The sequence below is a fragment of the Pogona vitticeps genome, chromosome 1, assembly GCF_051106095.1.
Source record: "Pogona vitticeps strain Pit_001003342236 chromosome 1, PviZW2.1, whole genome shotgun sequence".
Lineage (NCBI taxonomy): Eukaryota > Metazoa > Chordata > Lepidosauria > Squamata > Agamidae > Pogona > Pogona vitticeps.
In genome coordinates this window covers 291,229,594-291,255,604 of record NC_135783.1, presented here as the reverse complement: position 1 = coordinate 291,255,604, position 26,011 = coordinate 291,229,594, and the positions used below count along the sequence as shown (strand labels likewise).

General features: G+C 41.9%; 1 protein-coding gene across 1 annotated transcript in view; it reads right to left on the bottom strand.

Moving 5' to 3' along the window:
- Window positions 1–26,011, bottom strand: part of CREB3L1 (cAMP responsive element binding protein 3 like 1) — a 111,490-nt gene that overhangs the window by 33,683 nt on the left and 51,796 nt on the right. The window contains exon 2 of the mRNA XM_020798655.3: window positions 17,484–17,712. Coding sequence (XP_020654314.1) covers window positions 17,484–17,712 — 229 coding nt within the window. The remainder of the gene's footprint in view (window positions 1–17,483; window positions 17,713–26,011) is intronic.

Here is a 26,011-nt window from a genome sequence, read left to right as displayed (position 1 = left end):
AAAAATTGACTTCGCAAAGCCCTTGAAATGTATTGAGTCAGCTTCAATACATTCCAATGGAGGATACATTGTTTCGCTTAGTGATGTTTCCTATGGGTTTTTTCGCGTAACGATGGCAATCCATTCCAATTGGAACGGATTAACCGGTTTCCAATGCATTCCTATGGGAAATGGTGTTTCGCATAGCGATGGTTTCGCATAGCGATGTTTTTTTGGAACGAATTAACATCGCTATGCGAGGCACCACTGTATATTTCTGCTGAGGAGCAGAGCTGCTGCTGATGTTTAATTCCTCACATTACTGTGGAGAAAGGGAAACACTTGGCTTTCAATTGAATTTGTCTCTTCCATGTACCATAGGAATGAGATTTCTTGCATAACTTCTCTCTTGTGGATTTTGAAGGAAGCTGATTGTTACAAAGGCAATGTCCTCAGGAATGATGTTAAGCATGGCTCCGCTGGAAATAATAAGCTATAGTCTAGTTCCAATGGGCAGGTGAGCTGGAGAAACACTCATGGACTGAGGAAAATTATGACAGAAGGTAGGATGACCCATATAGTCCATATGTCACATCCTCTCAAAAATGATGAACAATGCTGTGTTCTTTTAAAGACTAGCATATATACTGTGGCCCAGTTTTCATAGTTCCTTAATGGATTAAGGTCTCTCCTCAGGGCTGGTGCAAGGCATTTTGTGCTTGAAGCAAAGAACAAGTTAATTCCCACTCATATGCCCCCACCCACACACCCCTTAACTGGAATTCAACTAAAAGCTAGTGATGAGACAATATGTTTCGTAATACCTGCTCCAGCTGCCTGGTTTAACGGAACAGGGGGGAGGCTGTGCAACACAAGTTTAGAAAGAATTTCTGGGAGGCAGACACTGCTGTCCCTCAGAATCTTAGGCTATTGTCTCAATTTACTTAATAACAGGGCCATTACCTTCTTGCCCACAAAATCCTAACTCCATTTTTTAAAAAAGGCAGAGTTTGACCTATTTTGCTGTCTCTACTAAACTTTTTTCTGAAGAGGAAGCTGAGGCAGGAGGTGAGCTGTGCTTGGGGGGACATTTTATTTGGTGAAGTGTTTTCTTCTAGGCTGACCTTTGTTCTCCCTGACTGCATGGTCTGAGGGGGCACGGTTTTAGCTTTAAATGAGTGCGAGCAGTAGTTCTAAGCCCTTTTCCTGAAGACGAAGCTGAGGCAGGAGGTGAGCTGTGCTTGGGGGGACATTTTATTTTCTTCTAAGCTGACCTTTGCTCTCCCTGACCACATGAACAGAGGGGGCAGGATTTTAGCTTTAAATGAGTGTGAGCAGAAGCGGGCACCTAATGGCGTGTGAAATTCTCTGGTTCTCTTTTTTACTCTAATCTGGTAAATAGGAAAGCCAAATAGCATTGTATACACCTGGGGGGGAAGGAAAGTTTTAGGGGTAGGATCATATGTCCGCTCTATTAGGGAGCAGGCTGCGTTGGTAGGGCTCATCAGCCTTGGAAGGCAGCCCATATAGGAGAAGGAAAACTCCAATTTCAAACCTCCACTGCCTTGTGGCTATATCCACTGATGGAAAAGGCTTCAGGAGTTAACCTCAAGGCAAAATCTGGAGCCGGAGTCCCGGAGGCAGTTCGTGTCATTCTGTCAACTCCTGCAACGTCGCTGGAACCAGTTGTATTGGCTCTTGCCTTTGCAATGGACTATTTCAGCAATGTGGAGAGGGGGGATTTGCTGCTTGGGTAACAGCCTATCCTCCATATTGTTTTACCCAGGCTTCGTGCTCTGGAGAGGACACTGCAGCTTCACATACAACATCGTAATAACACAGCAATTAGCAGTTACTGGTTATAAGTCTTTGCTCAATTGGCATAGAGCATGACACCAGGGACTACTTCCAATGGTGGGAGAGGTCATTGTACCTCACTAGGTAGCTACAGCCCACCTTAAGCTGGCCAGTCCCCAGCCAGTAAGGTGCTACCTCACCACAGTCTGTTAACCTCATGGGGTGCATGAGGTTTAGGGTGAAAGCCAACAAACAGATCGATAAGCATGCAACAATCATAAGAAAACTTCTGCCCTAAAATTGGGCACCTGGAATGTTTGGACAACGACCCCTGGCTTTTCTGATGACCTGGAGGAAATAGACAACATGCATAAGACAGCTGTCATCGACATGGAACTGAGTGGACTGCAGATGGACATTGTTGCCCTGCAAGAGATGAGATTGCCAGACACGGGATCTGTCAAAGAAAAAAATTTCTCATTCTTCTGGCAGGGAAAACCATTGAATGAGACTAGGGAATATGGTGTTGGCTTTGCAGTCAGAATACTCTGCTGAGATCCATTGTTTCACCTACTGTGGGGAGTGAAAGAATCCTGTCTCTGCAGCTCCACTCATCAGTGGGATCTGTCACCCTCATTAGTGCATATGCACCAACACTATCGTCCACAACAGAAGTCAAAGACAAATTCTATAACAATCTGGCAGCTACTATCAAAAAAGTCCCTGAGAGAGCGCCACTGTTCATTCTTAGATACTTTAACGCTAGAGTTGGTGCTGATCACAATTCTTGACCCACTTGTCTAGGCCGTTTTGGCATTGGGAAGATGAACAAAAATGGCCAACGCTTGCTGGAGTTTTGCCTTTATTATGGTCTTTGTGTCAGCAACACGTTCATTAATACGGCAACACAGAGTTTCCTGGAGACATCCAAGATCCAAGCATTGGCATCAGCTCGATCTGATCCTCTCTAGCCATTCTAGCCTTCCTAGTATTACGATCACACACAGTTACCAAAATGCTAATTGCGATACTGATCACTCCCTGGTGTGTAGTAAAGTGCGAACAAAGAGATTGTATCACATGAAAAAGGAAGGAAGACCACGTATTGACATCAGAAAGACTTGTGATCAAAGAAAAGTGGAGGAATTTGCCCAAGCACTTCAGGAAATTCTTCCAGGCCTGGCTGATGAAAATGCACCTGAATGATGGGAACATTTCAAGAACACTGTTTGTAACACCACCTTGTCCATATTTGGCAAGAAGACCAAAAAGATGGCAGACTGGTTTGAAGCCCATTCGGATGAGTTGATGCCAGCCATCGAGGATAAGAGGAGAGCTCTGTCCTAGTGAGTACAACTTGCAAGCTCTTCGAGCTGCTCACAGCCAAGTCCAACAGGCTGCCAGGAGATGTTCCAACAATTACAGTATTGGCTTCAGCTCTGCTCTCAGATACAGATAGCAGTGGACACAGGTAACATCAAGGGAATGTATGAGGGTATCAAGCAGGCTTTAGGTCCAGTCCATAAAAAATATGTTCCTTTGAAGTTTGCTACAGGCGTGATCATCCAGGACTGAGCACAGCAGATGGAACACTACTCTGAGCTATATTTCAGAGAGAATGTAGTAACCAAGGTAAAGGTAAAGGTTCCCCTTGACAATTTTTGTCCAGTCGTGTTTGACTCTAGGGCGCGGTGCTCATCCCCGTTTCCAAGCCATAGAGCCAGCGTTTGTCCGAAGACAATCTTCTGTGGTCACATGGCCAGTGCGACTTAGACACAGAACACTGTTACCTTCCCACCGAGGTGGTCCCTATTTATCTACTTGCATTTGCATGCTTTCGAACCGCTAGGTTGGCGGGAGCTGGGACAAGCGATGGGAGCTCACTCTGTCGCGTGGATTCGATCTTACGTCTGCTTGGTCTTCTGACCCTGCCGCACAGGCTTCTGCGGTTTAGCCCGCAGCGCCACCATGTCCCAAAGAGGCATTAAATAATATCGAGTGCCTGCCTGTCTTGGAAGAGTTGGACAGCGAACCAACTTTAGCAGAAATAAAAGTGGCCTTGGATTCCTTTGCCTCCGGCAAGGTACCTGGAAAGGATAACATCCCTGTTGAAGTGCTGAAGTGCTGTAAAGAGATAATCACCACCGAGCTGTATGAAGTCTTTTGTCTTTGCGGAGGGAAGGTGGAGTGCCACAGGACATGAAGGATGCAAACATCGTCACATTGTATAAGAACAAAGGAGACAGGGGCGATTGCAATAACTACCGTAACATCTCTCTTCTCAGCGTTGTAGGGAAGCTGCTTGCCTGTGTTGTGCTGAAGAGGCTCCAGGTACTTGCAGACAGAGTCTATCCAGAATCACAGTGTGGATTTCGAACTAATAGATCCACCACTGACATGGTATTCTCTCTCAGACAGTTGCAGGAGAAATGCAGGGAACAACAACAGCCACTCTTTGTGGCCTTCATAGATCTCACAAAGGCCTTTGATTTGGTTAGCAGGGATGGCCTTTTTAAAATCCTTCCCAAGATTGGATGTCCACCTCAACTCCTTAGCATCATCAGGTCCTTTCATGAGGAAATGAAAGGCACTGTAGTTTTTGATGGCTCAACGTCAGATCCCTTTGACATCCAAAGTGGAGTGAAACAGGGCTGTGTCCTCGTGTTGACCCTGTTTGGGATCTTTCTTTGCTGTCATGCTGAAGCACGCCCTTGGAACTGCAACAGAAGGTGTCTATCTCTGGACTAGATGAGATGGAAAGCTCTTTAATTTCTCTAGATTGAGAGCAAAGACCAAAGTCCAGCTGAAACGCATGTGGGACTTCCTCTTCGCTGATAATGGAGCTGTTGTTGCCCACTCTGCTGAAGACCTCCAACAACATATGAATCGTTTCAGCAAGGCCTGCCAAGACTTTGGATTAACAATCATCCTGAAGAAAACACAAGTCATGGGCCAGGGCATGGACTCAGCTCCCTCTGTTACCATTGCCACGCAAGAACTGGAGGTTGTTCATGACTTTGTGTACCTTGGCTCAACAATCTCTGACATTCTCTCCCCAGATGTCGAGCTCGATAAACGCATTGGCAAAGCAGGTACCATGTTCTCTAGACTCACAAAGAGAGTATGGCTTAAAAAGAAGCTGACAGCATATACCAAGATCCAGGTCTACAGAGCCTGTGTCCTGAGCACACTCCTGTACTGCAGCGAGTCCTGGACCCTTTGTGCATGGCAGGAGAGGAAGCTGAACACATTCCATATGCATTGTCTCCAATGCATCTTTGGTATCACCTGGAAGGACAAAGTTCCAAACAGTCCTACAATTTTTAGCATGTATACATTACTGAAACAACGATGTCTACATTGGCTTGGGCGTGTGAGAATGGCTGATGGTCAGATTCCAAAAGATCTCCTGTATGGAAAATTAGTGCAGGGAAATCGCCCCAGAGGGAGACCACAACTGCAATACAAGGACATCTGCAAGCAGGATCTGAAGGCCTTAGGAATGGACCTCAACAGATGGGGAACCTTGACATCTAAGTGTTCACCCTGGAGGCTGGGGTGCATCACAGCCTCTCCAAATTTGAAGGGACCCTTGTCCAGCAGGCTGAGGCGAAGAGGCAGTTCTGAAAGCAGCAAAATCAGGGAGCTGGACAGGGGACAGATTGTATTTGTCTTCAGTGTGGAAGGGATTGTCACTGTGGAATTGGCCTTCTCAGCCACACTAGATGCTGTTACAAGTCCTCCATACAGAGCAAGTTACCAGAATCGCTGGGATCATTGCTCTCTCACACAGATCTTCCATAGTTCAATCAACATTGCCAGAGGAGGCATTTAAAACTAATACTCCTGCCCTGACTTTGTAGCCCTCATTTTGAAACTGGCATAAGTGTGTGTGTGTGTGAGAGAGAGAGTGTTCTGTGTCATCAAGTCAGAACCAAGTTATAGCAACCCTAACAGGGCTTTCAAGGTAAGTGAGATATATAAGAATGTTTTTGCTAGTTCTATTCCCCCAGTGAGTGTCCATGGCTAAGTGGAGATTTGAACCCTATTCTCCATACTGGGAATTCATGTGGACATCTAGCCATGGTTTTTTGAATGGTTCTGTGTTTTTTTCTGCATTATCCACAGATAAGTTGAGCCCAACCTGACAAAGGTCCATAGGGGCTGAAACATCTAGTCAATGATGTCAGTAATGATGATGCTGCTGAATTACAAATATTACCCTTCCTTACGAGATCTTTAAACTACCAGCCGGGAAGTTCTTCTCTTTCTTTCTAGTGTGATCGTGAAGCAGAGAATCTTCTGAAAGAGTCCCCACTGAGACAACAGTCAACAACAAACAACAACAAAAGCCTCATGGTTTTGAGTAAACTCTGGACTATATATATGGACATACAAGGGATGTTGGTTTTGCTTTATTGCTACAATGGCTATTCAGAAATGCCTGCATGTGTTTGATTTGATAAGACCATGTTCAGGTAAGAAGCCCTGTTTGTTATTCTGCCTTTGCACTATCTTTTGTCTAAAGAATGTGTTGTATTCCTTTTTTTGTCTGACATGTAATAAAGCAAAACTCCTCCTCAGATAAAAGTCCAGCCTGCCCAGTGCCCTTTCTGTTCTGCATACATACCAGAGATATCTCCACTTAAGACAGGGGGAAACAAGACTTAAGAGCTTAGCTCTTGTTTCCTGACCCTCTGATCACAAGAAAGGAAACATATTTCCCACAACGAAAGAGCTCTTCTGCCTGTTGTATAAAGGAAAGAGGGGCCAGTGGTAGCTCCATTATGAAATATATGAGACCCACCATCTCTTCACATAGAGGAAGATGAGCAAAAAGCCTTCAGACTCACCCTTTAGAAATCAAGAGGATCCCTACTGGTGAGAGGGCTTTTTCTGTGGTGACACCCAATTTGTGAACAAAGGAGCATCAAGGCTCTTTATCAGCTAATTGGCCATTTGATTAGAATGCCACAAACAGTTCCCATCTAGAATGGGAAGTCCCACGTGGTGCTAGTTGTGTGAATGCATTTTGTTATTTAAATAGCAGCAGAGGGGAAGCTGGAGTAGTTTCAGAGCCATGGGAGAGGAAAAGGGGGGCAGATTAATTTGTTTATTTATTGATTTTAGACACTGCCTCTCTCCCACGTCTGGAACTCAGAATAGCTCAGAACAGAATTAAGAAACAGGCATACTAAGGATACAGCAGCTGCTGGGCTGTAATCTTGTTCTTTATTTATAGATATGAATGTTAAAATGCATAATTCACTGTGGCAAACTACCACTGACTAACAAGGCAGTGGTCACATACTAGATGCATACCCGTTGCACAGTCGGTTGCACATCTCATAATGCTACTAAGGCCTCATTCATTTATTTCTATTCACCTTGGTGAGTTACAGAATTTAACTAGTGTACACAACAGGATTCTGGCTGGCATGTTTTTATACATAACAACAGAACATAATGAATTTATCATATTAAAAAAAGCAGATGGTTTATTTTAAAAGCACACCAGTTTTAAAAAAGATAACAACACACATACACACACCACAAACACCAGTTAAAAGCCCTTTCCTTAGTGGCCCCTCAACTGCCGAAGGCCTGTCTGAATACAAAAGGACTTCATTCTCTGAGGCTGCAACCACATTAGCAAAAAATGTAGGAAATTGTTTGGGATTGGGGTGGGCTGGTTTGAATTTCTTTTTTGTTGATCACATGATGTAAAAGGAAATGTAAATCAGCCTGGAATTCTTCCCCCTCAATTGGTAGTTTTTGCCTCCATCTCTTGAAGCTTCTACTTTTTTTACATCACATCCATTAGCACTGGCTCAGGCAGTGTGATCGCTTGAACCAATACCTCCCTTTCAGAACTGATTTAGATAAGAAACAAAGACATATGGGTGAGCAGAGATATGTTTTTTTTTAAAGAAAAGAGAGAACAAAGCACAGAATCTCTATATCTCTTACTGCTCCTTGTTGTAGGTGCTGTTCAAAAGTAAAACCCATTACAATCAATGGCATTTACACCCAGGAAGTGTGGTGCTCCCTATCATTCACCTGGAGCTTGGCACACAAAAGGCACACAGTCAACTTGTCCCATTCATAGTTGCAGTTTGTCTCCTTACCCCTCTCCTCTGTTCCCCTTGTAGAAATAGGGCACCAACATGGGGTGTGTGTGTGTGTGGAGAAACACAGAATGAAAAAGGAAATGAGATGAGGAAAACTGCATTCTGCTTGCTAACAGCTTATTAAGAAGTTTGTTCGTAGCTGCTCTCATACTGGGATATAGAAAAGGTATGCTAATAGGTTGCTTAGCCACTTTCTTCCTCTCCCTGGGCAGCCAGTTAATTCACACAGACCCAGGAAAACCTGAACTCCCCGGTGCAAATTCACAGTGAGTGAATTCCAATTTCTCTTGCTGTGTTGTCGCACCCTGAGACACCACAAGGACGGAGCCAGTTGGGCTTCCCATGGAAGATAGTTCCACAACCTGGAAACATTTAACTTTTCCCCCCACCCCAGCAACTATTATGATCACTTTTTTGATGCTCCTAATCCACATTTCTCCACAGGTAGAAAACTAGGATGGTATAATAGTGGTTAGTGTTGGACTTGGACTGGAAAGGCTCAAGTTCAAATGCCCAAATTAGCCGTGCCTTTAAGCCAGTCTCCATCTGTCATCCTAACTCACCTCACAAGCTTGTTGTCAAGATAAAACAGGCAAGGAGGGCCTACTGTGTTGCCTGTAGATCCTTGGAAGAATGGCAGGGTTTAAAAGCAACAAATAAATAAATTTCCTATGGAATGGAAACAGTGTCAAACGGGAGTTTTGTTGTTGTTGGGATGGTAGAGGACAGAAAGTTAAAGCTTCATTTCTCCACTCCGGCCCTTCATCCCGAGGCAAGGGTTTCCCATGGCTGTTATTTTTCTTTCTTAAAAACATGCATTAATTACACATTAATGTCATGTCTAGCTTAATACGTACTAGACCATGAATCCATGCTTAGAGTAGGATCTCTGTGGAATCTGAGGTTGCATCTGCATCACTCTCAGAAAAGGAATGTAAAATATCTGGAACGTGATCATAACACTCTTAAGTACACAGAAATCTTATTATAGCCCTTTCAAGGGCTAAAGCCTGACATAGGAAATGGTTTGCAAGTGTTAGTACACAGGCAATGAAATACCTTAGCATGCAGTTCTCTGCTGCCAGAAGATCTATTGAGATTCTATGTCAAGAAGAGATCTCGTAGAAAAGAACCTCCCAATATCTCTCCTCATCTAAGCGTGAAGAGCTCTCCAAGAGTTTGTGGGTTAGCTTGCATGTCCTTCCCTGGGAAAGAAGTGTAGCTACATATTATGCATCCATCTTAACTGAGCCGTAATTCATTATTCTTTTTTAAATTGTGGTGAATAGGCAGTATTCTCAATTCTGCCTCACAAGCATCTTCTGTAGACAGCCGTGAGTCTCCCAGAATAAGTGACTTGTGACTAGAGGAGCAGCACCCCAACTTCAAATGGCAGCTTGAAAGCACACAACTCACCACGTTGGAGGCCGACCCACAGTGACTTTCATGACCTTAAAAAACCTAAGAACCTGACTTTAAGGGGTGGGGTGGGGAAATGCTGGACAAACGGTTTAGGGCCTCGATATCTGGCGGAATGCCTACTCCCAGCAAGTTCTACCCGTGTCACTCGTGCGAGCCAGGAGGTGAGGTTGAGGAGCCTAACGCCGAGGGAGGCCCGGAAGGAGAAGACAAGAAATCGGGCCTTCTCGGCGGTGGCTCCTCGCCTCTGGAACAATCTCCCTCCTGAGATTCGCGGGTCTCCCTCGCTGGGTATCTTTAAGAAACAATTGAAGACATGGATGTTTGGGCAGGCCTTTCCATCATATTCCTCTTGACCTCCTTCTTCCCTCTTTACTGTTTCTGTTTTGCACTCTATGTAATGTATTGTAGTGTTTTTACTAATTAGAATTGCTTATTTATATTGTTATTGTATTTTATTGTTGTTAGCCGCCTAGAGTGGTCCTCACCGACCAGATAGGCGGGGTATAAATTAAATAAATAAATAATAAAATAAATACAAGACTGTCCTAGAATAAGTGAACACAACGGATCAGGCAGGGAGAGAGTCTTTAGCAGTTGTGATCTATGGTGTAAGAGTATAAGTTAAACGTCTGTGGCAGGAGCCCAATTCTGGGAAGGCTTTTTCAGCAGATGCACCTTCATTCCTCAGGCTCAGCAGAGACTTCACAAAAAGATACAAGTTATGAACAGTGGAAAAAATGGCTGTTTCCTGCTATGCTGGGGATGCCAGCCATGACCCATTTCCCCTGGACACTCTATACAGTATATGGTGCCAGATACTTGGAATGTGTGTGGAGTAGATATGATAGATTCATCATCCATGTATATGAAAAAACCATTGATATTCAGAGCTGTGCAAGGACATGGAAGAGAGCAGCGTTTTCAGGGAAAGCTATTAAAAGTGCTGCCTGTCTTCTTTCTCATCCTGTTTTTCATGCCCACTCTTGCTAAACTTCTACCTCTCTAGCCTAGGGAACCGTAGTTCCTTAACTGTCACCCAGAGATACAAGCTGCCACAATGGCTCCACTATCGGGGAGGTCTTCTTCTACAGGAAATGCATTCCAGTATGAAGTGAATGCAGTGGAATCCAAGAGCTGTGAAAACAAGATTTCCATTGAGATCCAGAATTCCCACCCATCCAGTTTTACTGGTAGGCTCTACCTTCCTGCTCTTTGATCTTGGGAGAAGCAGGATTCAGGAAGGGTTGTACTGAGCAAAGGACTGTGGGGTACACAGATAAGCAAAGGGCTTACGCATTTAATTCTAGAACTCCTGTGCCGGGGTGAACAGAACACTCACAAGAACCATTGATTTATAATAAGAGTGCAATGTTATGTACTATAAGAGCAGTTTCAGTTCACTGAGTGCTGGTCCATATGTGTTGAATATGGCAGTGTGTGGTTGGGAAAGTAACTTTCCCAAGCTTGGCAAAATGGCACCACCCATGTAGAATGGTGAGGGTATCAACAGAATGGGGGGAAGCACAGTTGACAGAACTAAAAAAATTCTGAAAGAATGGTGACAGGGGGCAGACCAGTGAGGACTGAGTATGTCTGGTGGCCAAAGAATGCTTACTAATAATGAGTGGAAATGAACTGAATATTTTGGGAAAAGCCTAATTATGGACAGGCATTTCACATGTTCTGCACAGTGGAACAGCTTGTTGCAGGCTCTGGGGAGGAGGGCTGTCAATGGAGCACTTCTTGTCCTCCAGGTATGGCAGAATGCAATTCCTTTGAGCCTCGTGGTGCAGTGGTTAAACCGCTGTACTGCAGCCAAAACTGTGCTCACGACTTGGGGTTCAATCCCAGGTAGCTGGCTCAAGGTTGACTCAGCCTTCTATCCTTCCGAGATTGGTAAAATGAGTACTCAGCTCATGGGGGGGAGGGCAATGTGTAGCTGCATAATTAACTTGTAAACCGCCCAGAGAGTTGAAGTGATATGGGGCGGTATATAAGCAGCACGCTTTGCTTCGCTTTTCTGCTGCCTGAAATGGTACAGTCGAGAAAATATTTTGTCAAGTAGGAGCTATTTCTTTGCAGCAGCTCCAGTCTCTGCAAGGAAAAATGGATGGCCTACAAAAGCAGGTTCTTCCGTTGCTCCTTCTCTCCATATTTGGGATTGATCTTCCTGACTAATAACCCCTGACCACATCAGGGAAACCTATTCCCGCTTTAGCTCAAGGGAAGGTCTTTCTTGACTTGTGTATACTGAATCTGTGCCATCCCCTTTTCAGGCCGACTGTTGTCCTTCAACCGCTGGGACACCCACATGGTTCCACAAATTACAGGAACCTCTGCTGAGATTGCTCTAAAAATATCCTGTCATCATGAATTATCCTAAAATGAATTGTTTTAAAAATAGGCTTTGAAATGACTGTTCTTCTCCGTCTCCTGTGGAGAGATCTGCTGGTAAGAAAGAAAGCCACTTAGTCTTCCATGTGCACCCGTAAAAGCAGGGGCAGAGGCTTCCACTCTGTCAACGCCCAAGCCCAAAGTGCCAGGGAAAGCGGTGAATTCTATGCATCCACACCCAGTAACCTCAGAATCCCTCTCAGCCTGCTGCATAGAGCTTGCCAGAGGAGGGGGAAAGAGGGTAAGTCGACACCTTTTATTAGGACTTTTACTTGGAGTGGGAATGCATAAGTTTTGGAGATTTTTTCCAGGCAGGTAGCAGCAGGTTCAGCCTTCATGCAAGAAGAGTAGCTCTAATTACCAGAGCAGATTTCTACTCTGTTGCTCTGGAAAGCAGACCTGAATCTATCGGTTGAAACTGCAGAGAAGCGTATTTCCACAAAACATTAGGAGAAACTTTGAGTAAAACCTATTCAGCTAGTTCAACAGACTGCCATGTGAGACGATGGGCTCTTCACTGGGCAGCCATCTGTCAGGAACATTTGACTGTATCCTGCATTAAACTGGGAGTAAGATTAGATGACCTCTACAATTCCTTCCAAGTACAATTTTATAGTTCTGCTGCTATCATACTCAGCATCCTGTAGCCAGCAGCAGTGTGAATAATGTGATCCCACGTAAGCACTGAATATGCTTGATGAAGAATTCAACCTTTTCTTCTTTATTTTCTGTCAAAACAAATTTCCATGTCTTTGGGTTGCGAAGATGTGCTTGAAAGTAGGTGGGAAATGCCTGCTGAAGCGTCAGAAGCCAGAAGAGCATCTGAATCAAGTTTCCTGATACAGTACTGGGGGCAAGGCTTTAGTAACCTGTGGAGCTCTCTACTAGAGATGGTCCCGAACTGCTGGTTCGGTGGTTAAGTCCGGTTCGTTTCCCGGCCAAACAGCTGATCAGCACCCCACCCTCTACAGCAGGCACCCATTCAGCAGCAGCACCCGGTCCATAATTATTAGAATCAGAATAAATTATGCAAAGTAAGAAGAAACTACGCAAACATCCTTCCTTTGTATGACATACAGAGATCACAAAATTCTACTTTTCTTGGTAGAGCACTGTCCAGGGCAACCGCACAGATCACACACCTCTCTGCAACTGCCATCTGTCATTCACAATGCTCCAAGAATTCATTTGAAAAGAAACTTTCTACAAATTAATCCCATTTCCCATATGAAGAAAACTTGCTCAGCCAGAGAAGTGAAGAAATCTTGCTGTTGCCAAGATTCTAGTTAAGACTGGCTACCTTGGCAGAATAAGTCAGTTCCTCAAGGATTTACACCCACTCTCCCTTGGAAGATCTCCTTTCTGGCACGAGATAAAAGACCAAAGGGGTGAAACTGACACTGCTTCCACATTGTGTTGAAAATATATTTCATATAAACTTATTTGTTTCTGCAAAACTAGTCCCTTTTCCCTATGGGAAGCTAGTCAGGCACATGTGCACGCACACGGACACACACACACACACACACACACACACACACACACACACACACACACACACACACACACACACACAGAGGAAGCACAACAACAGGCTGATTAGTCTTGGGGCTACATATCAACCCATCCCTTGCAACTATTTTTTTTGGTAATCACATTTTCCCCAGTGTGGATTTTACACCCAAATGAAAAAACACTCACAAAAATGTGCCCATCTTCTTTGAGACCAAGCAGAGGGAAGCCTGCCATCTTGCGGTGGCTTGCTGCAAGGAGAAACTGTCTGAAGCTTTTTTGTTTACTACACAGCAGTAACTTTTCCCAGGGTTTTGTCTGAGCCATTTTGAGCATGCCAGGAGGGAGACTGGCAAGGAGAATAGCACTACTTCTGTGTAGGGATGGGCAGTCTTCCCCAACCTTCCACTAACTAGACTGACTCAGAAATAAACCTAAAGCATTGGAAATAGTTCAGCCTATTTCCCAAACCACCCAATTTAAGGATTCACTTCCCTCGTCCAATTACAGTATTACTTGGGAGAATGTAAGGGCTACCAGAACTCTTCATCCTGGAGTGCGAACGGAGGAGGGAAAACCATTTTCATTTCCTGTTTTCTAAGCCCCAAAGGAGCATTGCCATCATGCTGCTGTCTGGCAAAGGTGATATAATTGTAAAGGATATGGGGGAGAGCTTTGAGGGAGTCAGATGGACAAAAAGGGACTGGAGAGTGGCAAGTAACCCAACAGTTCTTCTCTAGCTAGAATGTGAATCCTTGGGAAGAAGTTGAGTCAGACCACGGGTACGTCTAGCTATCATCCGCACTGACTGGGAATGGCTCTTTCTACAGTGCCAGACAGTTCTCTTTCCTAGCCATGACTGGAGATGTCAAGGGCTTGACCTGGAGCCTTTGTCTGCAAAACTTATGCTCTCCCACTGTGTTACAAGCTTTTCTCACTAAATGCCTGACTCAAGGGAGGGCTCTATTCCTAACTATGCAAAGATTAAGTGTGTACATCTAGATGCATCAAGTTTTGTCCAAATATGTAAACAGAGAGCACTGAATCTGTGCAATCTGAACACCTTCGTCAAACCATGTTCAGCTGAATTCCAGTCCCTTTGAGGATCTTCCAGGCATATCTAAACTTTGCAGTATCTCAGATCTGACATCTTAACAATGATTCTAACACAAGATTACTGGGTTTCATGATTTTTTTCTCAATACAACTGGTCACTTTGTAATTACTAAGACATAGCAGATGGTTATAAAAAGTCTATCTGCTCAACAAACCCTAAAGAGAGCAACTTTCCCCCCTGTATACACCGCTTTTTAAATATCATTGTACCCATTATTGGCCACAGTACATGGAGATTTATCCAGGTTTGGACTAGTGGAGACAGACACTGTGCATATCAGAATATATCCCCCAAAAGATCTTACTCTTGCTGTATAGCTCAGAAAATACTGAGCAACCAGAATTGATTTAAGGTATAGAAACATGTGCAATAACCTTTAGAGAATACTATAAATGAGAGGTCAGTTTACTACACAAAATCTAGGATGGAAGGAAACAGCCAATTATCACATAAAGGGACTGTAAGAACAGTAAACATTTCCCCCTCTTAAAACTGTGGGTTGGTGATCTTTTAGTGAGTCATGAAGCCAGAATCCCTGTTTAGTCTGCAACTGTAGACCTTAATGAGAAAACAGAGGTCACTTACTGTTAAGTCTGATCTATTTTATGCTATATATACTGGAACTTTAGTAGAAGTGGACTGTTTCATTCCCTTCCGTTACTGCTGCTCTGAACAAAAGAGCAATAAGTAAGTAAGAGAGTAAACTGAAAGCTGAAATTGGTTTCCTTAAGAGTGCAACGACGTGGGCAAATACTTTCCTATAAAATGGATGAATTCAAAGTATTTTTAACTGACTGCATGATACAAAGACTGATTTGAATTAGTCTAGGCCTCCTTGCTCCCAAAGCAGCTTTGCTTCTGGAGGTGATTCTACTTTTCCAAGCCAAAACAATTTCCACAGGCTTTCCCTCATGTGGTTAGTTGTGATATATTCTTGTAAAGACAGGGGACGTGTCTGTGGGTGGTGCTTCAGTGGGCAACTGGGGTGTGATGTTGAGGTCTTGCCGGGAGAGAAAATGTAAAACCAAAGCACTATGATTTTAATGTGGGGGATCAGGTGGTAGTCTTCCAACCTGTCAGATCATGTGGGAAGGTCCTTTTGTTTTGAAGCAAAATCTTCATGATATTAATTACTTAATTGACAGGTCTTAAAGTGCCATTAAATCACGTTCCCCTTCCCATCCATTACTCCTTTACTTTACTTTCAAATAACACATGTAAGAATTTCCTCATCTCTGTTCACATATGATTTTGACCTATTGGTGTGATAAACTCTGGTCAGAGATGAGGCCAATTTCTGCATGTGCTACTTGAAAGTAAGGGGAAAGAGTAACGGATGGGAAGGGAAAGTTGGTCATTCCAACATGTGAAGTATGATGCATTTTGCAAAATTACTGCTCAAACATGTTGTTCTGTACTCTTGGATTGTTAAGGACCTTTCCATGTTATTTTTCTATAGAAACCTTTTTGGAAAATGTAGTAGTCTGAAGCTTTAAATGAGAAAGCAGATTCACAATGAATCATAAAAGATCAGCAGAGGCCGGATCAGAGGAAAGAAGGATCAGCAGAGGTGGGAACAGATGAAGAGAGGAAAGAAGCAGGGGCTGTGAGCTGGAATGCAACTCACATCGCAACCTGTATGAAGGCTGAACTCCCAAATCAACCCACTGCCTCTGGGTGAGCACTTATTGCAATTTCAAATGTAATACAGGCTGTGAATCAAAAGGAAGCAAAGCCAAATCATTTCACAACCTATTTTTCTGAAATATACTCCAGGCCAGTTGCATTTTCGGGGAAAAAAATCCTTTCTTGGGATCCTTCCTTTCTATGAGCAAATGCAAGAAAACTGCAGCTAACATTCAGATAATAGAAGGTGAGGCAAAAATGTTGCACCTTCAGATATTGTTGGACTGCAGCTTTCAGCATGGATTGTCATTAATTAGTCTGGTAAGAACTGATAGGAGTTATGGTCCAACGACACTTGGAATCCTGGTACTTAGATTCTCTTGTTTGGCTTATTAGTGGTACTGTCCCAGTTTGTGTCTGCTTTTCCTGAAATTTATAGCATGATCTTTACTCAAACACAATCCTCCACATGTTCCATTCAGCCTTACTCTTTAATACGTGTGCTTTGGACTGCACTCTTATTACTTTACCTAGCTCCATTTTCTGGCTTATCCTTCATATTACCGTAGTGCTCAACATCACCAAATCTCCTTTGAAGGAAATGGGCATCATAACCATTAGGTACATCAAAATAATAGAGGGGGAAGAGCCAGGAATGTATATCTTCCCAGTTCAATTTCACTAGGAATTTTGTCTTTGCAGTAGATAATTTAAAGGAACTACAGCAGCTCTGTTGTCATTCTTGTTGTTCTGTGTTGTCACGTCAGAACTGACTTATATCAAACCTAACAGGACTTTCAAAGTAAGTGAGGTATTTAAACAGTTGTTTGACCAGTTCCACTTCCCATTGAGTTTCCATGGCAGAGCCAGGTAATCAACATAGGTCTCCTGAGTCCTTGTCCATTACTCTGTCCACTACAACATACTAGATACCCTCTGTTATAATTAGAGGGATTCAAATCAGCTCACACTGGATCAAATTAAGACCCAAGTTTACTCAAACTCAATTGCTGTTGTTGTTGTTTAGTCGTTAAGTCATGTCCAACTCTTCGTGACCCCATGGACCAGAGCACGACAGGCCCTCCTGTCTTCCACTGCCTCCCGGAGTTGGGTCAAAGTCATGTTGGTCGCTTCGATGACACTGTCCAACCATCTCATCCTCTGTCATCCCCTTCTCCTCTTGCCTTCACTGGAGATGCCAAGGTTGTTTGGCAGCTTCACTGGAGATGCTAATCTCAACTGTACTGAAACTGAAAGGACGTGTAATTTCTCTTTGCTACCCAGAAAACTTCAGCTTCCAAGGGCAATGCCTCTTATGAAGAACATGCACACAGGTTGGAGAACTTATTTTTTGGAGCACAGCTCCCCAAATCCCAAGTAAGCATAGCTCTTACAAACTGTCCCTTCCAGAGTCAGCCCCCCTGTTCTTTTCACTGTACAATGGGACTTTATGACATTTGGAAACATGGTTTTCTGGTTCCAGCATGCATGATCCTTATGCTCACCACTGGCATTCTCTTCTGTCTTTACAGGCATGAGGGGGCTCTGCGGAGCTGAGTCTCCACTCAGGGAGTAGCTGTGCTCAGCCTGGATGCCAGGAGTAGGAGGGTCCAGATCCATGTCCAGCAAAGGGTTTCTTTCAACCAGCATGGGATCATCAAAGAAGCTGTTGAATAGTTCATTGGAAAAGTCCTCCATATTCTCTGAGAAATGGTCGAAGCTCTCGGAGAAATGCTGAGAAAGGAACAAGTGAAAGGAAAGTGTTAGCATCACCTCCATGGGAGACTAGAGGGCCTTGCACTGAAATGTATCCTAGCCCAGACACACTGGGTGCCAATTCATTTGGATGAGAAACAACTCAATATATCCATCTTTTATTTTTACTGTTTTCATAGCTACAGCACACCGTTGGGTTATTTAAAATGAGCAGGCCAAAATCCACAATGATATATCTGCCTCTCTGTCTTTCACACCTTAATTTAATTATCCTAAATTTGATGGACCCTTATTCACTTTACAGTCCTAACTGTCCCATCTGTGCAACTTCTACAACAATATTACATCTTAGGGGTATTGTCTACAGTGAACATCAGTATGTGCCATCTTCAAGCACGAGAGACTCATAATCTGAGCAGTAAAAAAAAGGGGGACTTCAACCCAAAAGTTGGAAGTAAGGCAGGCATGAATTCTGCTCAGACCACAGATCTTTTATATCTTTGGTGAAAGTATTTCAAGCTGTCACAGTCTCTGTCATGTGGTCTCTCAGGTAGTTACAAGCAGCAATGGTGTACATGCCTGCCTTTTCCCCACCACCACCTTATTACTGCCCCTCTGAATTAGTAGGTGGCAGACTTCAAGCTTATGGGATCAATTCTATTTTGTTGCTGCTGTTTTTAAATAGAAGTCCAAGATCCGCAAACTAGAGCCAAAAGCAATATGGCGGTTCAAGAGACGGAGCCAGCTACAGTATTTATGAATCTCATGAGCCATGCATTTGGATGCCCTCCATTAAAAAAAGTATAAACCTACATTTGGGTTACACCTGATCAAGGGTTCCATTCAGGTGGGGGGGGGGAAAGGCTATTATTAAATAACCAGGAGTTGGAGTTTTTGTTTGTTTGTTTTGTTTTGCTGATCTACTGTAAATCACACAGAGGTTCACCACTAGATCCTGACCCACTTTCTGCTCACTACTGCTCTAAAAATGTGCTGTAGGAAAATAGGCAATCATTCCCAGTGGGCCTTATGATGAAATGCAGAATGTGCCTCCTGGGACCTCATTCAATTACTCATACATGGATAGAGTCAAAATCATGTATCATAAGAACGAATAGGTGTATTTGGTGAGGACTGAACAAATACCACCAGTAGTGATTTTACTGGATGAGTATGAAGCATGCACGCTTTTCATATACAATGCATTATAATGTGTGTCCTGTATTATATCTCCATTAAGGATATTTGGACATATTACTATTGCTGTACGAAGCCCTAACTCTTGTTGGAGTTTTCTTTGCAATCTCACAAGCTGTCTGTGATTTGTATGATTGGGGGAGACTATTCTGGGTTGCCGTGATTATTGTATAGCATCTATTTATCCAGCACTAAACAATAGTTCCTTCCAGCCTTTGAATTAAAAAAGAGTCCTACCTCTCTCTCTTTCCTCTATTAGTGCCAGCTGTTTGTTTGTTCATCTGTTCATTTGGTAGCTAAGTACGTTTGCAGTAAAGAAAGCAGCATACACAAATCTGTAACTTCAAGTAAATGTAAGTAAAGAATTTTTAAAATATTTTTTCACCTACAAATGCCTCAGATTATTGAGCCTTTAAGTGAGAGTGAATGAGAAAGGGTGGACTATGGGAACTTGTATCTACAGTGGTGCCTCGCATAGCGAGGGTTAATCCGTTCCGGATTAACCTTCGCTATGCTGAAGCATCGTTGAACGGGGCAGGGATTTCCACTGGAACGCATTAAACATGGTTTAATGCGTTCCAAATGGGCCAAATACTCACCGTTCAGCGAAGCTTCTTAATGGCTGGCAGCCATTTTCGCGCCCTCGCCTCGCTTAACGAGGGCGCAAAAACGCTGCGCGCGGCCATTTTGGGCCATTTCCGGGCTTCCGGCGGCCATTTTGGCCGCCGAACAGCTGATCGTCGGGCTTTGTTTTGCGAAGATCGGTAAGCGAAACGCTTACCGGTCTTCGCAAAGCGAATTTAGCCCTATTTAAAAAACGTTAAGCGATCGCATTAGCGGTCCGAAAAAATGGATCGCTATGCAATTTCGTCGTTATGCGGTGCGCTCGTTAAGCGAGGCACCACTGTATTCTGCTTTGTGAGTCACTGTACCTCTACTGTATAGCAAATAGAAATTTACCAGAAATTCAAAACTCTGCAATCACGTTTTACTGTATAAAGAAAATCATTATCTGCAAAACTGTATACTTTTTTCTGTACCCATGGGCTGGTTTGCAGTTGTGAAATTTTGCCACAGACATATAAGATTCACCCATCTGTCTAACTAAACATGAAAAGTTAAATAGACAAGCCTCCAGGCAAAATTAAAGGGAGAAACAACAAAAAATTCTGTATTGCCTACTCTTACTTTGCAGTAGATTTCCACAATCACCAGCACTTTGTGATTCAGATCACAGGTTGTATCCAGTACTCATAAACAATTATAACCATGTGCTGCATATATTTTACTTTAGTGGTGGTGGTGATGGGGAACTTTCAACTGTAGCAAGCAATATAATGTTTCTTTCTGACAGCTAGAACAACAGGATACCTTTGCAGCCAATATTGTGATGTGAGACTAGATTTGGTGAGACATCTGTTGCATTACTTGTACAAAAGGACACAGAAAACATTACGATAAATAAAAGGAGAGCACTGCCTGATAACAAAAAAAAAAAAAAGATTGCCCTACGAGCACGAGAGGTTGAAAGCAGAATAGTGGAATATGAGAAAGAATGGAGAGATCAGTCTGAAAATATGAACCCAACAAGCAACAGCAAAGAAGTAGCCTTCATCTTCTAGCTGGAGGAAGAGATCAGCTGTAAGAATCTGCTAGGGCTGCAATCACACCCTATGCAAGCAAACGGACATAAGCCCAAAGGAACATACCTATAAACAAGCAGACTTCACATTTTCGTGCATCAGACTACTGTATTGACAGAAAAGGAGGAACAATACAAAAGACAGCAGCACACACACACACACACACACACACACGGTCAGTCTGAAAGCTTAAGGGTATTTCTCTAGTTGGATTACAGTTCTTTTGCAGAGCATCAGTGCATGGCTGAAAGGTAGCATTTGTGGGGCAGGGGATGAATATGAGAAAGTACTTAAGACAGCTCAGTGAGCTGCAGCACCTGGGAGTTTGATTCCCCACTGTGCTTTGCAGGAGAAAAACCAGCCTGTGTGGCCTTGGGCAAGCTGCACAGTCCTGGGCACCCCCCCTCCCCAGAAGACAGGAGTGTTAAACCCCTTCTGAGTATTTGTACCTAGAAAACCCTGGAAAGGGTCATCACAAGTTCAAAATGACTAATGGTGTGCCATTAACTAATTACAATGATTTAGATGGCTATGAACAGGTGTTTGAACACACTGTCTTAAACAAAACATCAGCAGGAGAAGATGCTCCATGCTTTTAAAACTCCATTCCATGGCACAGGGTTTGCTTTTTATTACAGGGATTGGAAAGAAAGGGCAATTGTTCTTGTCCCGCAGGCTGACAAAATCCCTGCCAGCAGAAAGTCTGAGGGAGGAGTTGACCTGTGCACCCCGGATACTACAAAATGCAAGTTCCTATTCCAGTAGAAAGGTGTGTTTGTTTTACTCTACCTGCTAGGGTTTTAGCAATATGGTTGTACAAACAGACATTGTTAAGCAAATGAGACGACTGCAAGGGAGTTGGTTAGTCAGGCCTCACTTAGGAAGTTTCCAGTCTTGTTCATAAAAGAGTGGGGACTCCTGAGTACAGCTGAAAAACGGACTTGTCCATTAAATATCGGAGCTTGGACAAATGATCACTGGCCACTCTGCTTGGGGAGACATGGAGAGCTAGTGCAAAACAAAGCAAAATTTCCAAGCTCTTTTGAATAAATACTTAACCACAAGATGGGTGGGAATATCATTCTTTTTTATTTTTTTAGGAGAAATTTGCAAAATTCACAGATTTCTTCCCAATTCCAATGCGAATAACCAAACATCTATTTTTCCAAAATGGTGTATAAGAAGCAGCAAAACTAGAAGATTCACTTTTGTGGGTACCATTCTGAGCAACTGTCTCTTAAAAGTCTGGCACCTTTAACACATGCAGTACTATACTTTAACAATTATATGCCTGGAGGAGCCATGGAGCTGCCCAAGTTTAAAAATCATGGGGGGGGGGTTGTCTCAGTCCCAGCCCCTCTCACTGGTGTGTTTGTTGGGGACACAGAAGATGGCCTTCTCAGTCTCTGTATACAGACTTTGGAACTCTCTCCCACAGGAGACCAAGCTAACCCTATCTTTGCTGTGTCCTTCAGCAAGTGGATGGCGACCTTTGTCTTCAGGCAGGCTGTTTCTCAATGACTGACTGTCTAAGAGAGTTTTATTTTTAATGGGACGGTCGTGTTTTCATTCTTGTAATTTCAAATGTATTACTGATTCTATCTACTAGTTTTAATATTATGTTTGTTTAATTTTTTTAAAAAAATACTATAATAATATATTGTTTCAGTATTTAATAGTGTTTATTTTAATACTGTAAGCCACCTTGGATCCTTTTTTTTGGAAAAAGGCAGCATACAAATATTTTAAATTAATAAATAATAAATCAATAATTTATTTTTAATTTTAAAAATACCTGACTGGAATCAGGTTGAACAAAGGAGAAGGCAAAACCAACAGTATTTGTCCGTACATTCACTTTTGTGTTTTCTAAACATTTTATTAGTTTTTCACTATGGCTACATTCAATTTGTGCTTGTTAAACATTGTGTTACACGATAATTATTTGTTTTTTGCATCTTGGTGTCTTGGTTGTCTCTTCAAAATCTATACAGTTTTTAAACATTTAAACTGTTCATGTGTGCATTTTAGTATACAATATTGGCTACTATCATAATATTGCTCTCAGAGTATACAATGTTCTCAAAATCTTCTAGAAACATACCTGTCACACACCCCGAGTTCCACTGTTTGTTTTTCCACACAACCCAGGTTCACTTTCGGGCATGACATTTATTTCTCAACCCTCTTCCGTTGCCACCAGAGGAGATATTCCTCACTCTATTAAATATGACTCTTAAATCAGTATTATTCAATAAAACAATGTTTATTTAAGTGTTTATAAGTGAATCATGTAAAGTGAATCACGGTTGGTCTTATTTTATTCATTCAAGAAATTATGCTTTGGTAACATTCATATTTGTTTAGGTAGAATCATTTAAATCAAGCTATTTATTCATTTCTTTTCACTTCTAATTCTTTCCAATCATAACCATAAACCATACAATATCTGTACTTTCTCTTATTCTCTATCTCTCCATTACTCTTCTCTAACACAAGGCTGGTCCTAAATGCCTAAACTGCTTTTCTCTAACATCAGTCCCTAACTCATCCCTAACTCTTCCCTAACTGCTACCTAACTGAAACTCTGTCTTTCATTCTCTGATATATCCTTAGTTACACCTTTTCTGTACAACCATTGGCTCCTGAATCAGGGTTACATTGTGATGGACAGGAGTGGTTACTGACCTGTCCGTCACAATACCTAATAAAAGTAATTCCGGTTACAAATCTATATAATTTTGAGGTGATTTAAATGATGAACTTTGTATTTTATACCAATAATAACTGAATAGGTTCCTAACACATAACAGATGTTATCTAAAGCATTTTATATACAGTGGGGTCTTGACTTGAGAACTTAATCCGTATTGGAAGGCGGTTCTCAAGTCAAAAAGTTCTCAGGTCAAATCTGCATTTCCCATAGGAATGCATTGAAAACCATTTGATCCGTATCTACTCTTTTCCGTCCATAGAAACTAATGGGAGGCTGCTATTCCGCCTTCGACCACTAGGGGGGGGATATTTTGTTTCTTTTTTTCTTAGGTCAAGAAAGGTTCAGGGAAGGCAGGGAAAATACAGTCCAGGCAGTACAGTACCAGGCAGTCAGAAGACTGTCTCCCAATCCACTCTCTAAACGCTGGGAGGAGTGAGGAAGCAGACAGGCACCCCTTTCACTGGCCAACAGTTAACTGAAAGTTCAAATTTTGCACTTTCCCTGCCTCCCACATGGTTTTTTTTTCAGTTCTTAACTCAAATCTAAGTATGTAAGTCAAGTCAATATTTTCCTATGAGAGCGGTTCTTAAGTCAAAATGTTCTTAACTCGAGCCGTTCTTAAGTCAAGACCCCATTGTAGTTTTTCTTTATATAATTGTTTAGCCATTTCTATCTCCACATTTTCTATCATGTCTATATCAATATCATATCTAATGTATATTCATTAAGTACTATTTATTTTGCCCCATCCTTATATCTAGCTTCAACTTACCTTAAAAACCACCATGTTAAGCCTTTACTCTGCGTAATAATCCCTTGTTTCAGTTTAATTCCCTTCTTTAATATATAAGATACACCCCTTTACAATTCCAGAAGTTAAGTATATACATGCTTTCACTGTTGAGGGCCACCTTAATATTTTTCCCTTTTTCATCTTTCTAAGTAACTCCTTCTCTTATTTGTCTTCTCCCAATTCTTGTTTCTATCTCTCTAAACATTTTGTTGTCCCCTGTGTCATCTGAAAACATTTTATACACTTGATCTATCTCCAATAGATCTTTATGCACTTGATCTATCTCCAATAGATCAACCAGAATATTTTTAATTAATTCTGCTGATTTTCTCTCCTTATCTTCCCTTAACACAGCTAAAATTCTCCTCGGCTCTAGGCTTAGATTTAAATCTCCTAAATTTTTCCCTCTGATTTCCTCCAGCCCTTCTTTTGGTTGGCATACGTCGTCCACCACCCTCACATTTCTTTGTTCATTATTCCCTGTCTCCTGTTGAATATAGTCCTTCTTTAGTTGCTCCTTGAATGATTTCACCTCTCGGTTATGGGATCTCACTATTTCTAAGATTGCTTGACAGGGAGATTTTGTTTCATCCCAAAATTTCCCTTGTTGTAGCATTATGTACCAAGATGCCAAGGTACTTGTATTTCAAGTAAAAGATGTCCAGTAGCTTAGAGCAGGCAGTCAAATTCCATCAATAATTGCTTCAGTAAGTCCACTTTAGTTAATTGATCACCTTTAGGGTTAATTTGAATACAGTCTCCGATGTTAAGTTAACAGCCCCATTCACTTGATGTTTGTATTAGACTTTCCAAAGTTAATTGTCTATGTTTTAGTCAGTTCTCAGGAAAAAAAGGAAAGTCAAAGCAGAGTTCCAAGTTTGAGTATTCAAGGTCATGTTCTGGGTTTTTTTGCCAACACTGTAGATAGCCATAACAGTTTAACTCCCAGTGTTATTTGGCTAAAATAATTTTAAGAGGAAAATTTCTTAAGTTTAACACCAAAGTAATACCAGACTTCCTTCCTTGAAGTATAATTAAGTATTTAATTAATGTCCAATTTCTTTTCTTTTCTTTCTTTTTTTGTCTCATAAATGTTTACTCATCATATAAAGTTACATTGTGTATCTTTATCATTGATCATACATGTGCACACTAGACCTGTAGAATGGGGATGTGAAGAATTATAGCAGAATCAATCATTCTTGGTGAAATGGTTTTTCAAGAAAATTACTGATTGCTCTGTGAGATTTTTCATCTCCACCATATGTTTGAGACAAGTATTGTTCCTGTTCAAATTTGATCAATTTGAACAGTCTGCATAAATGTAGTATCTTTGCTCTCTTTTTTTAATTTTTGTTATTATTTTCCAGAACAAATACATCAATACAAAACAGTACAAAATACTGACTAACAATCTAAAACCCAGTGCACCCCCATACCCACGGGACCCTTTGGAGTAATTCTTTTATTACAAACCTCTTTTCCAAAATTGTATTGATTGTTGCTTAGATGCTTTCCCCTTTCCTTTCACTAATACAAATTCAATAAATCTATCCCCAAATAGCACAAAAAATATTCAAACGTATTTCCCCTCTTTTCATCTTTAGTTCAGTAGTCAATTTGTCATTTAACGCAATGTCCCATACTTCGTTATGCCAATCTTCTAATTTGATATCATGTTTGTCATTCCAGTATCTAGCTATTAATAATCTAGCACTTGTCATAAAATTAGAAATCAATTCCTTTGAGTAATAATCAAGTTCTATCTTATCAAAAATTGACAGTAAAGGAAATTTTGAGTTAAATTCAATATCTTTCCCAAATATATAACATATTTCCTTAAAAATCAATTTCCAAAATTTCTGAATCAATTTACACTCCCACCATATATGATAATACGTTTTATTTATTTTCTTTGCATCTCTTTCCCCTTCTCCAGATCTACCGCTGCTCAATTTATTGGTGGGG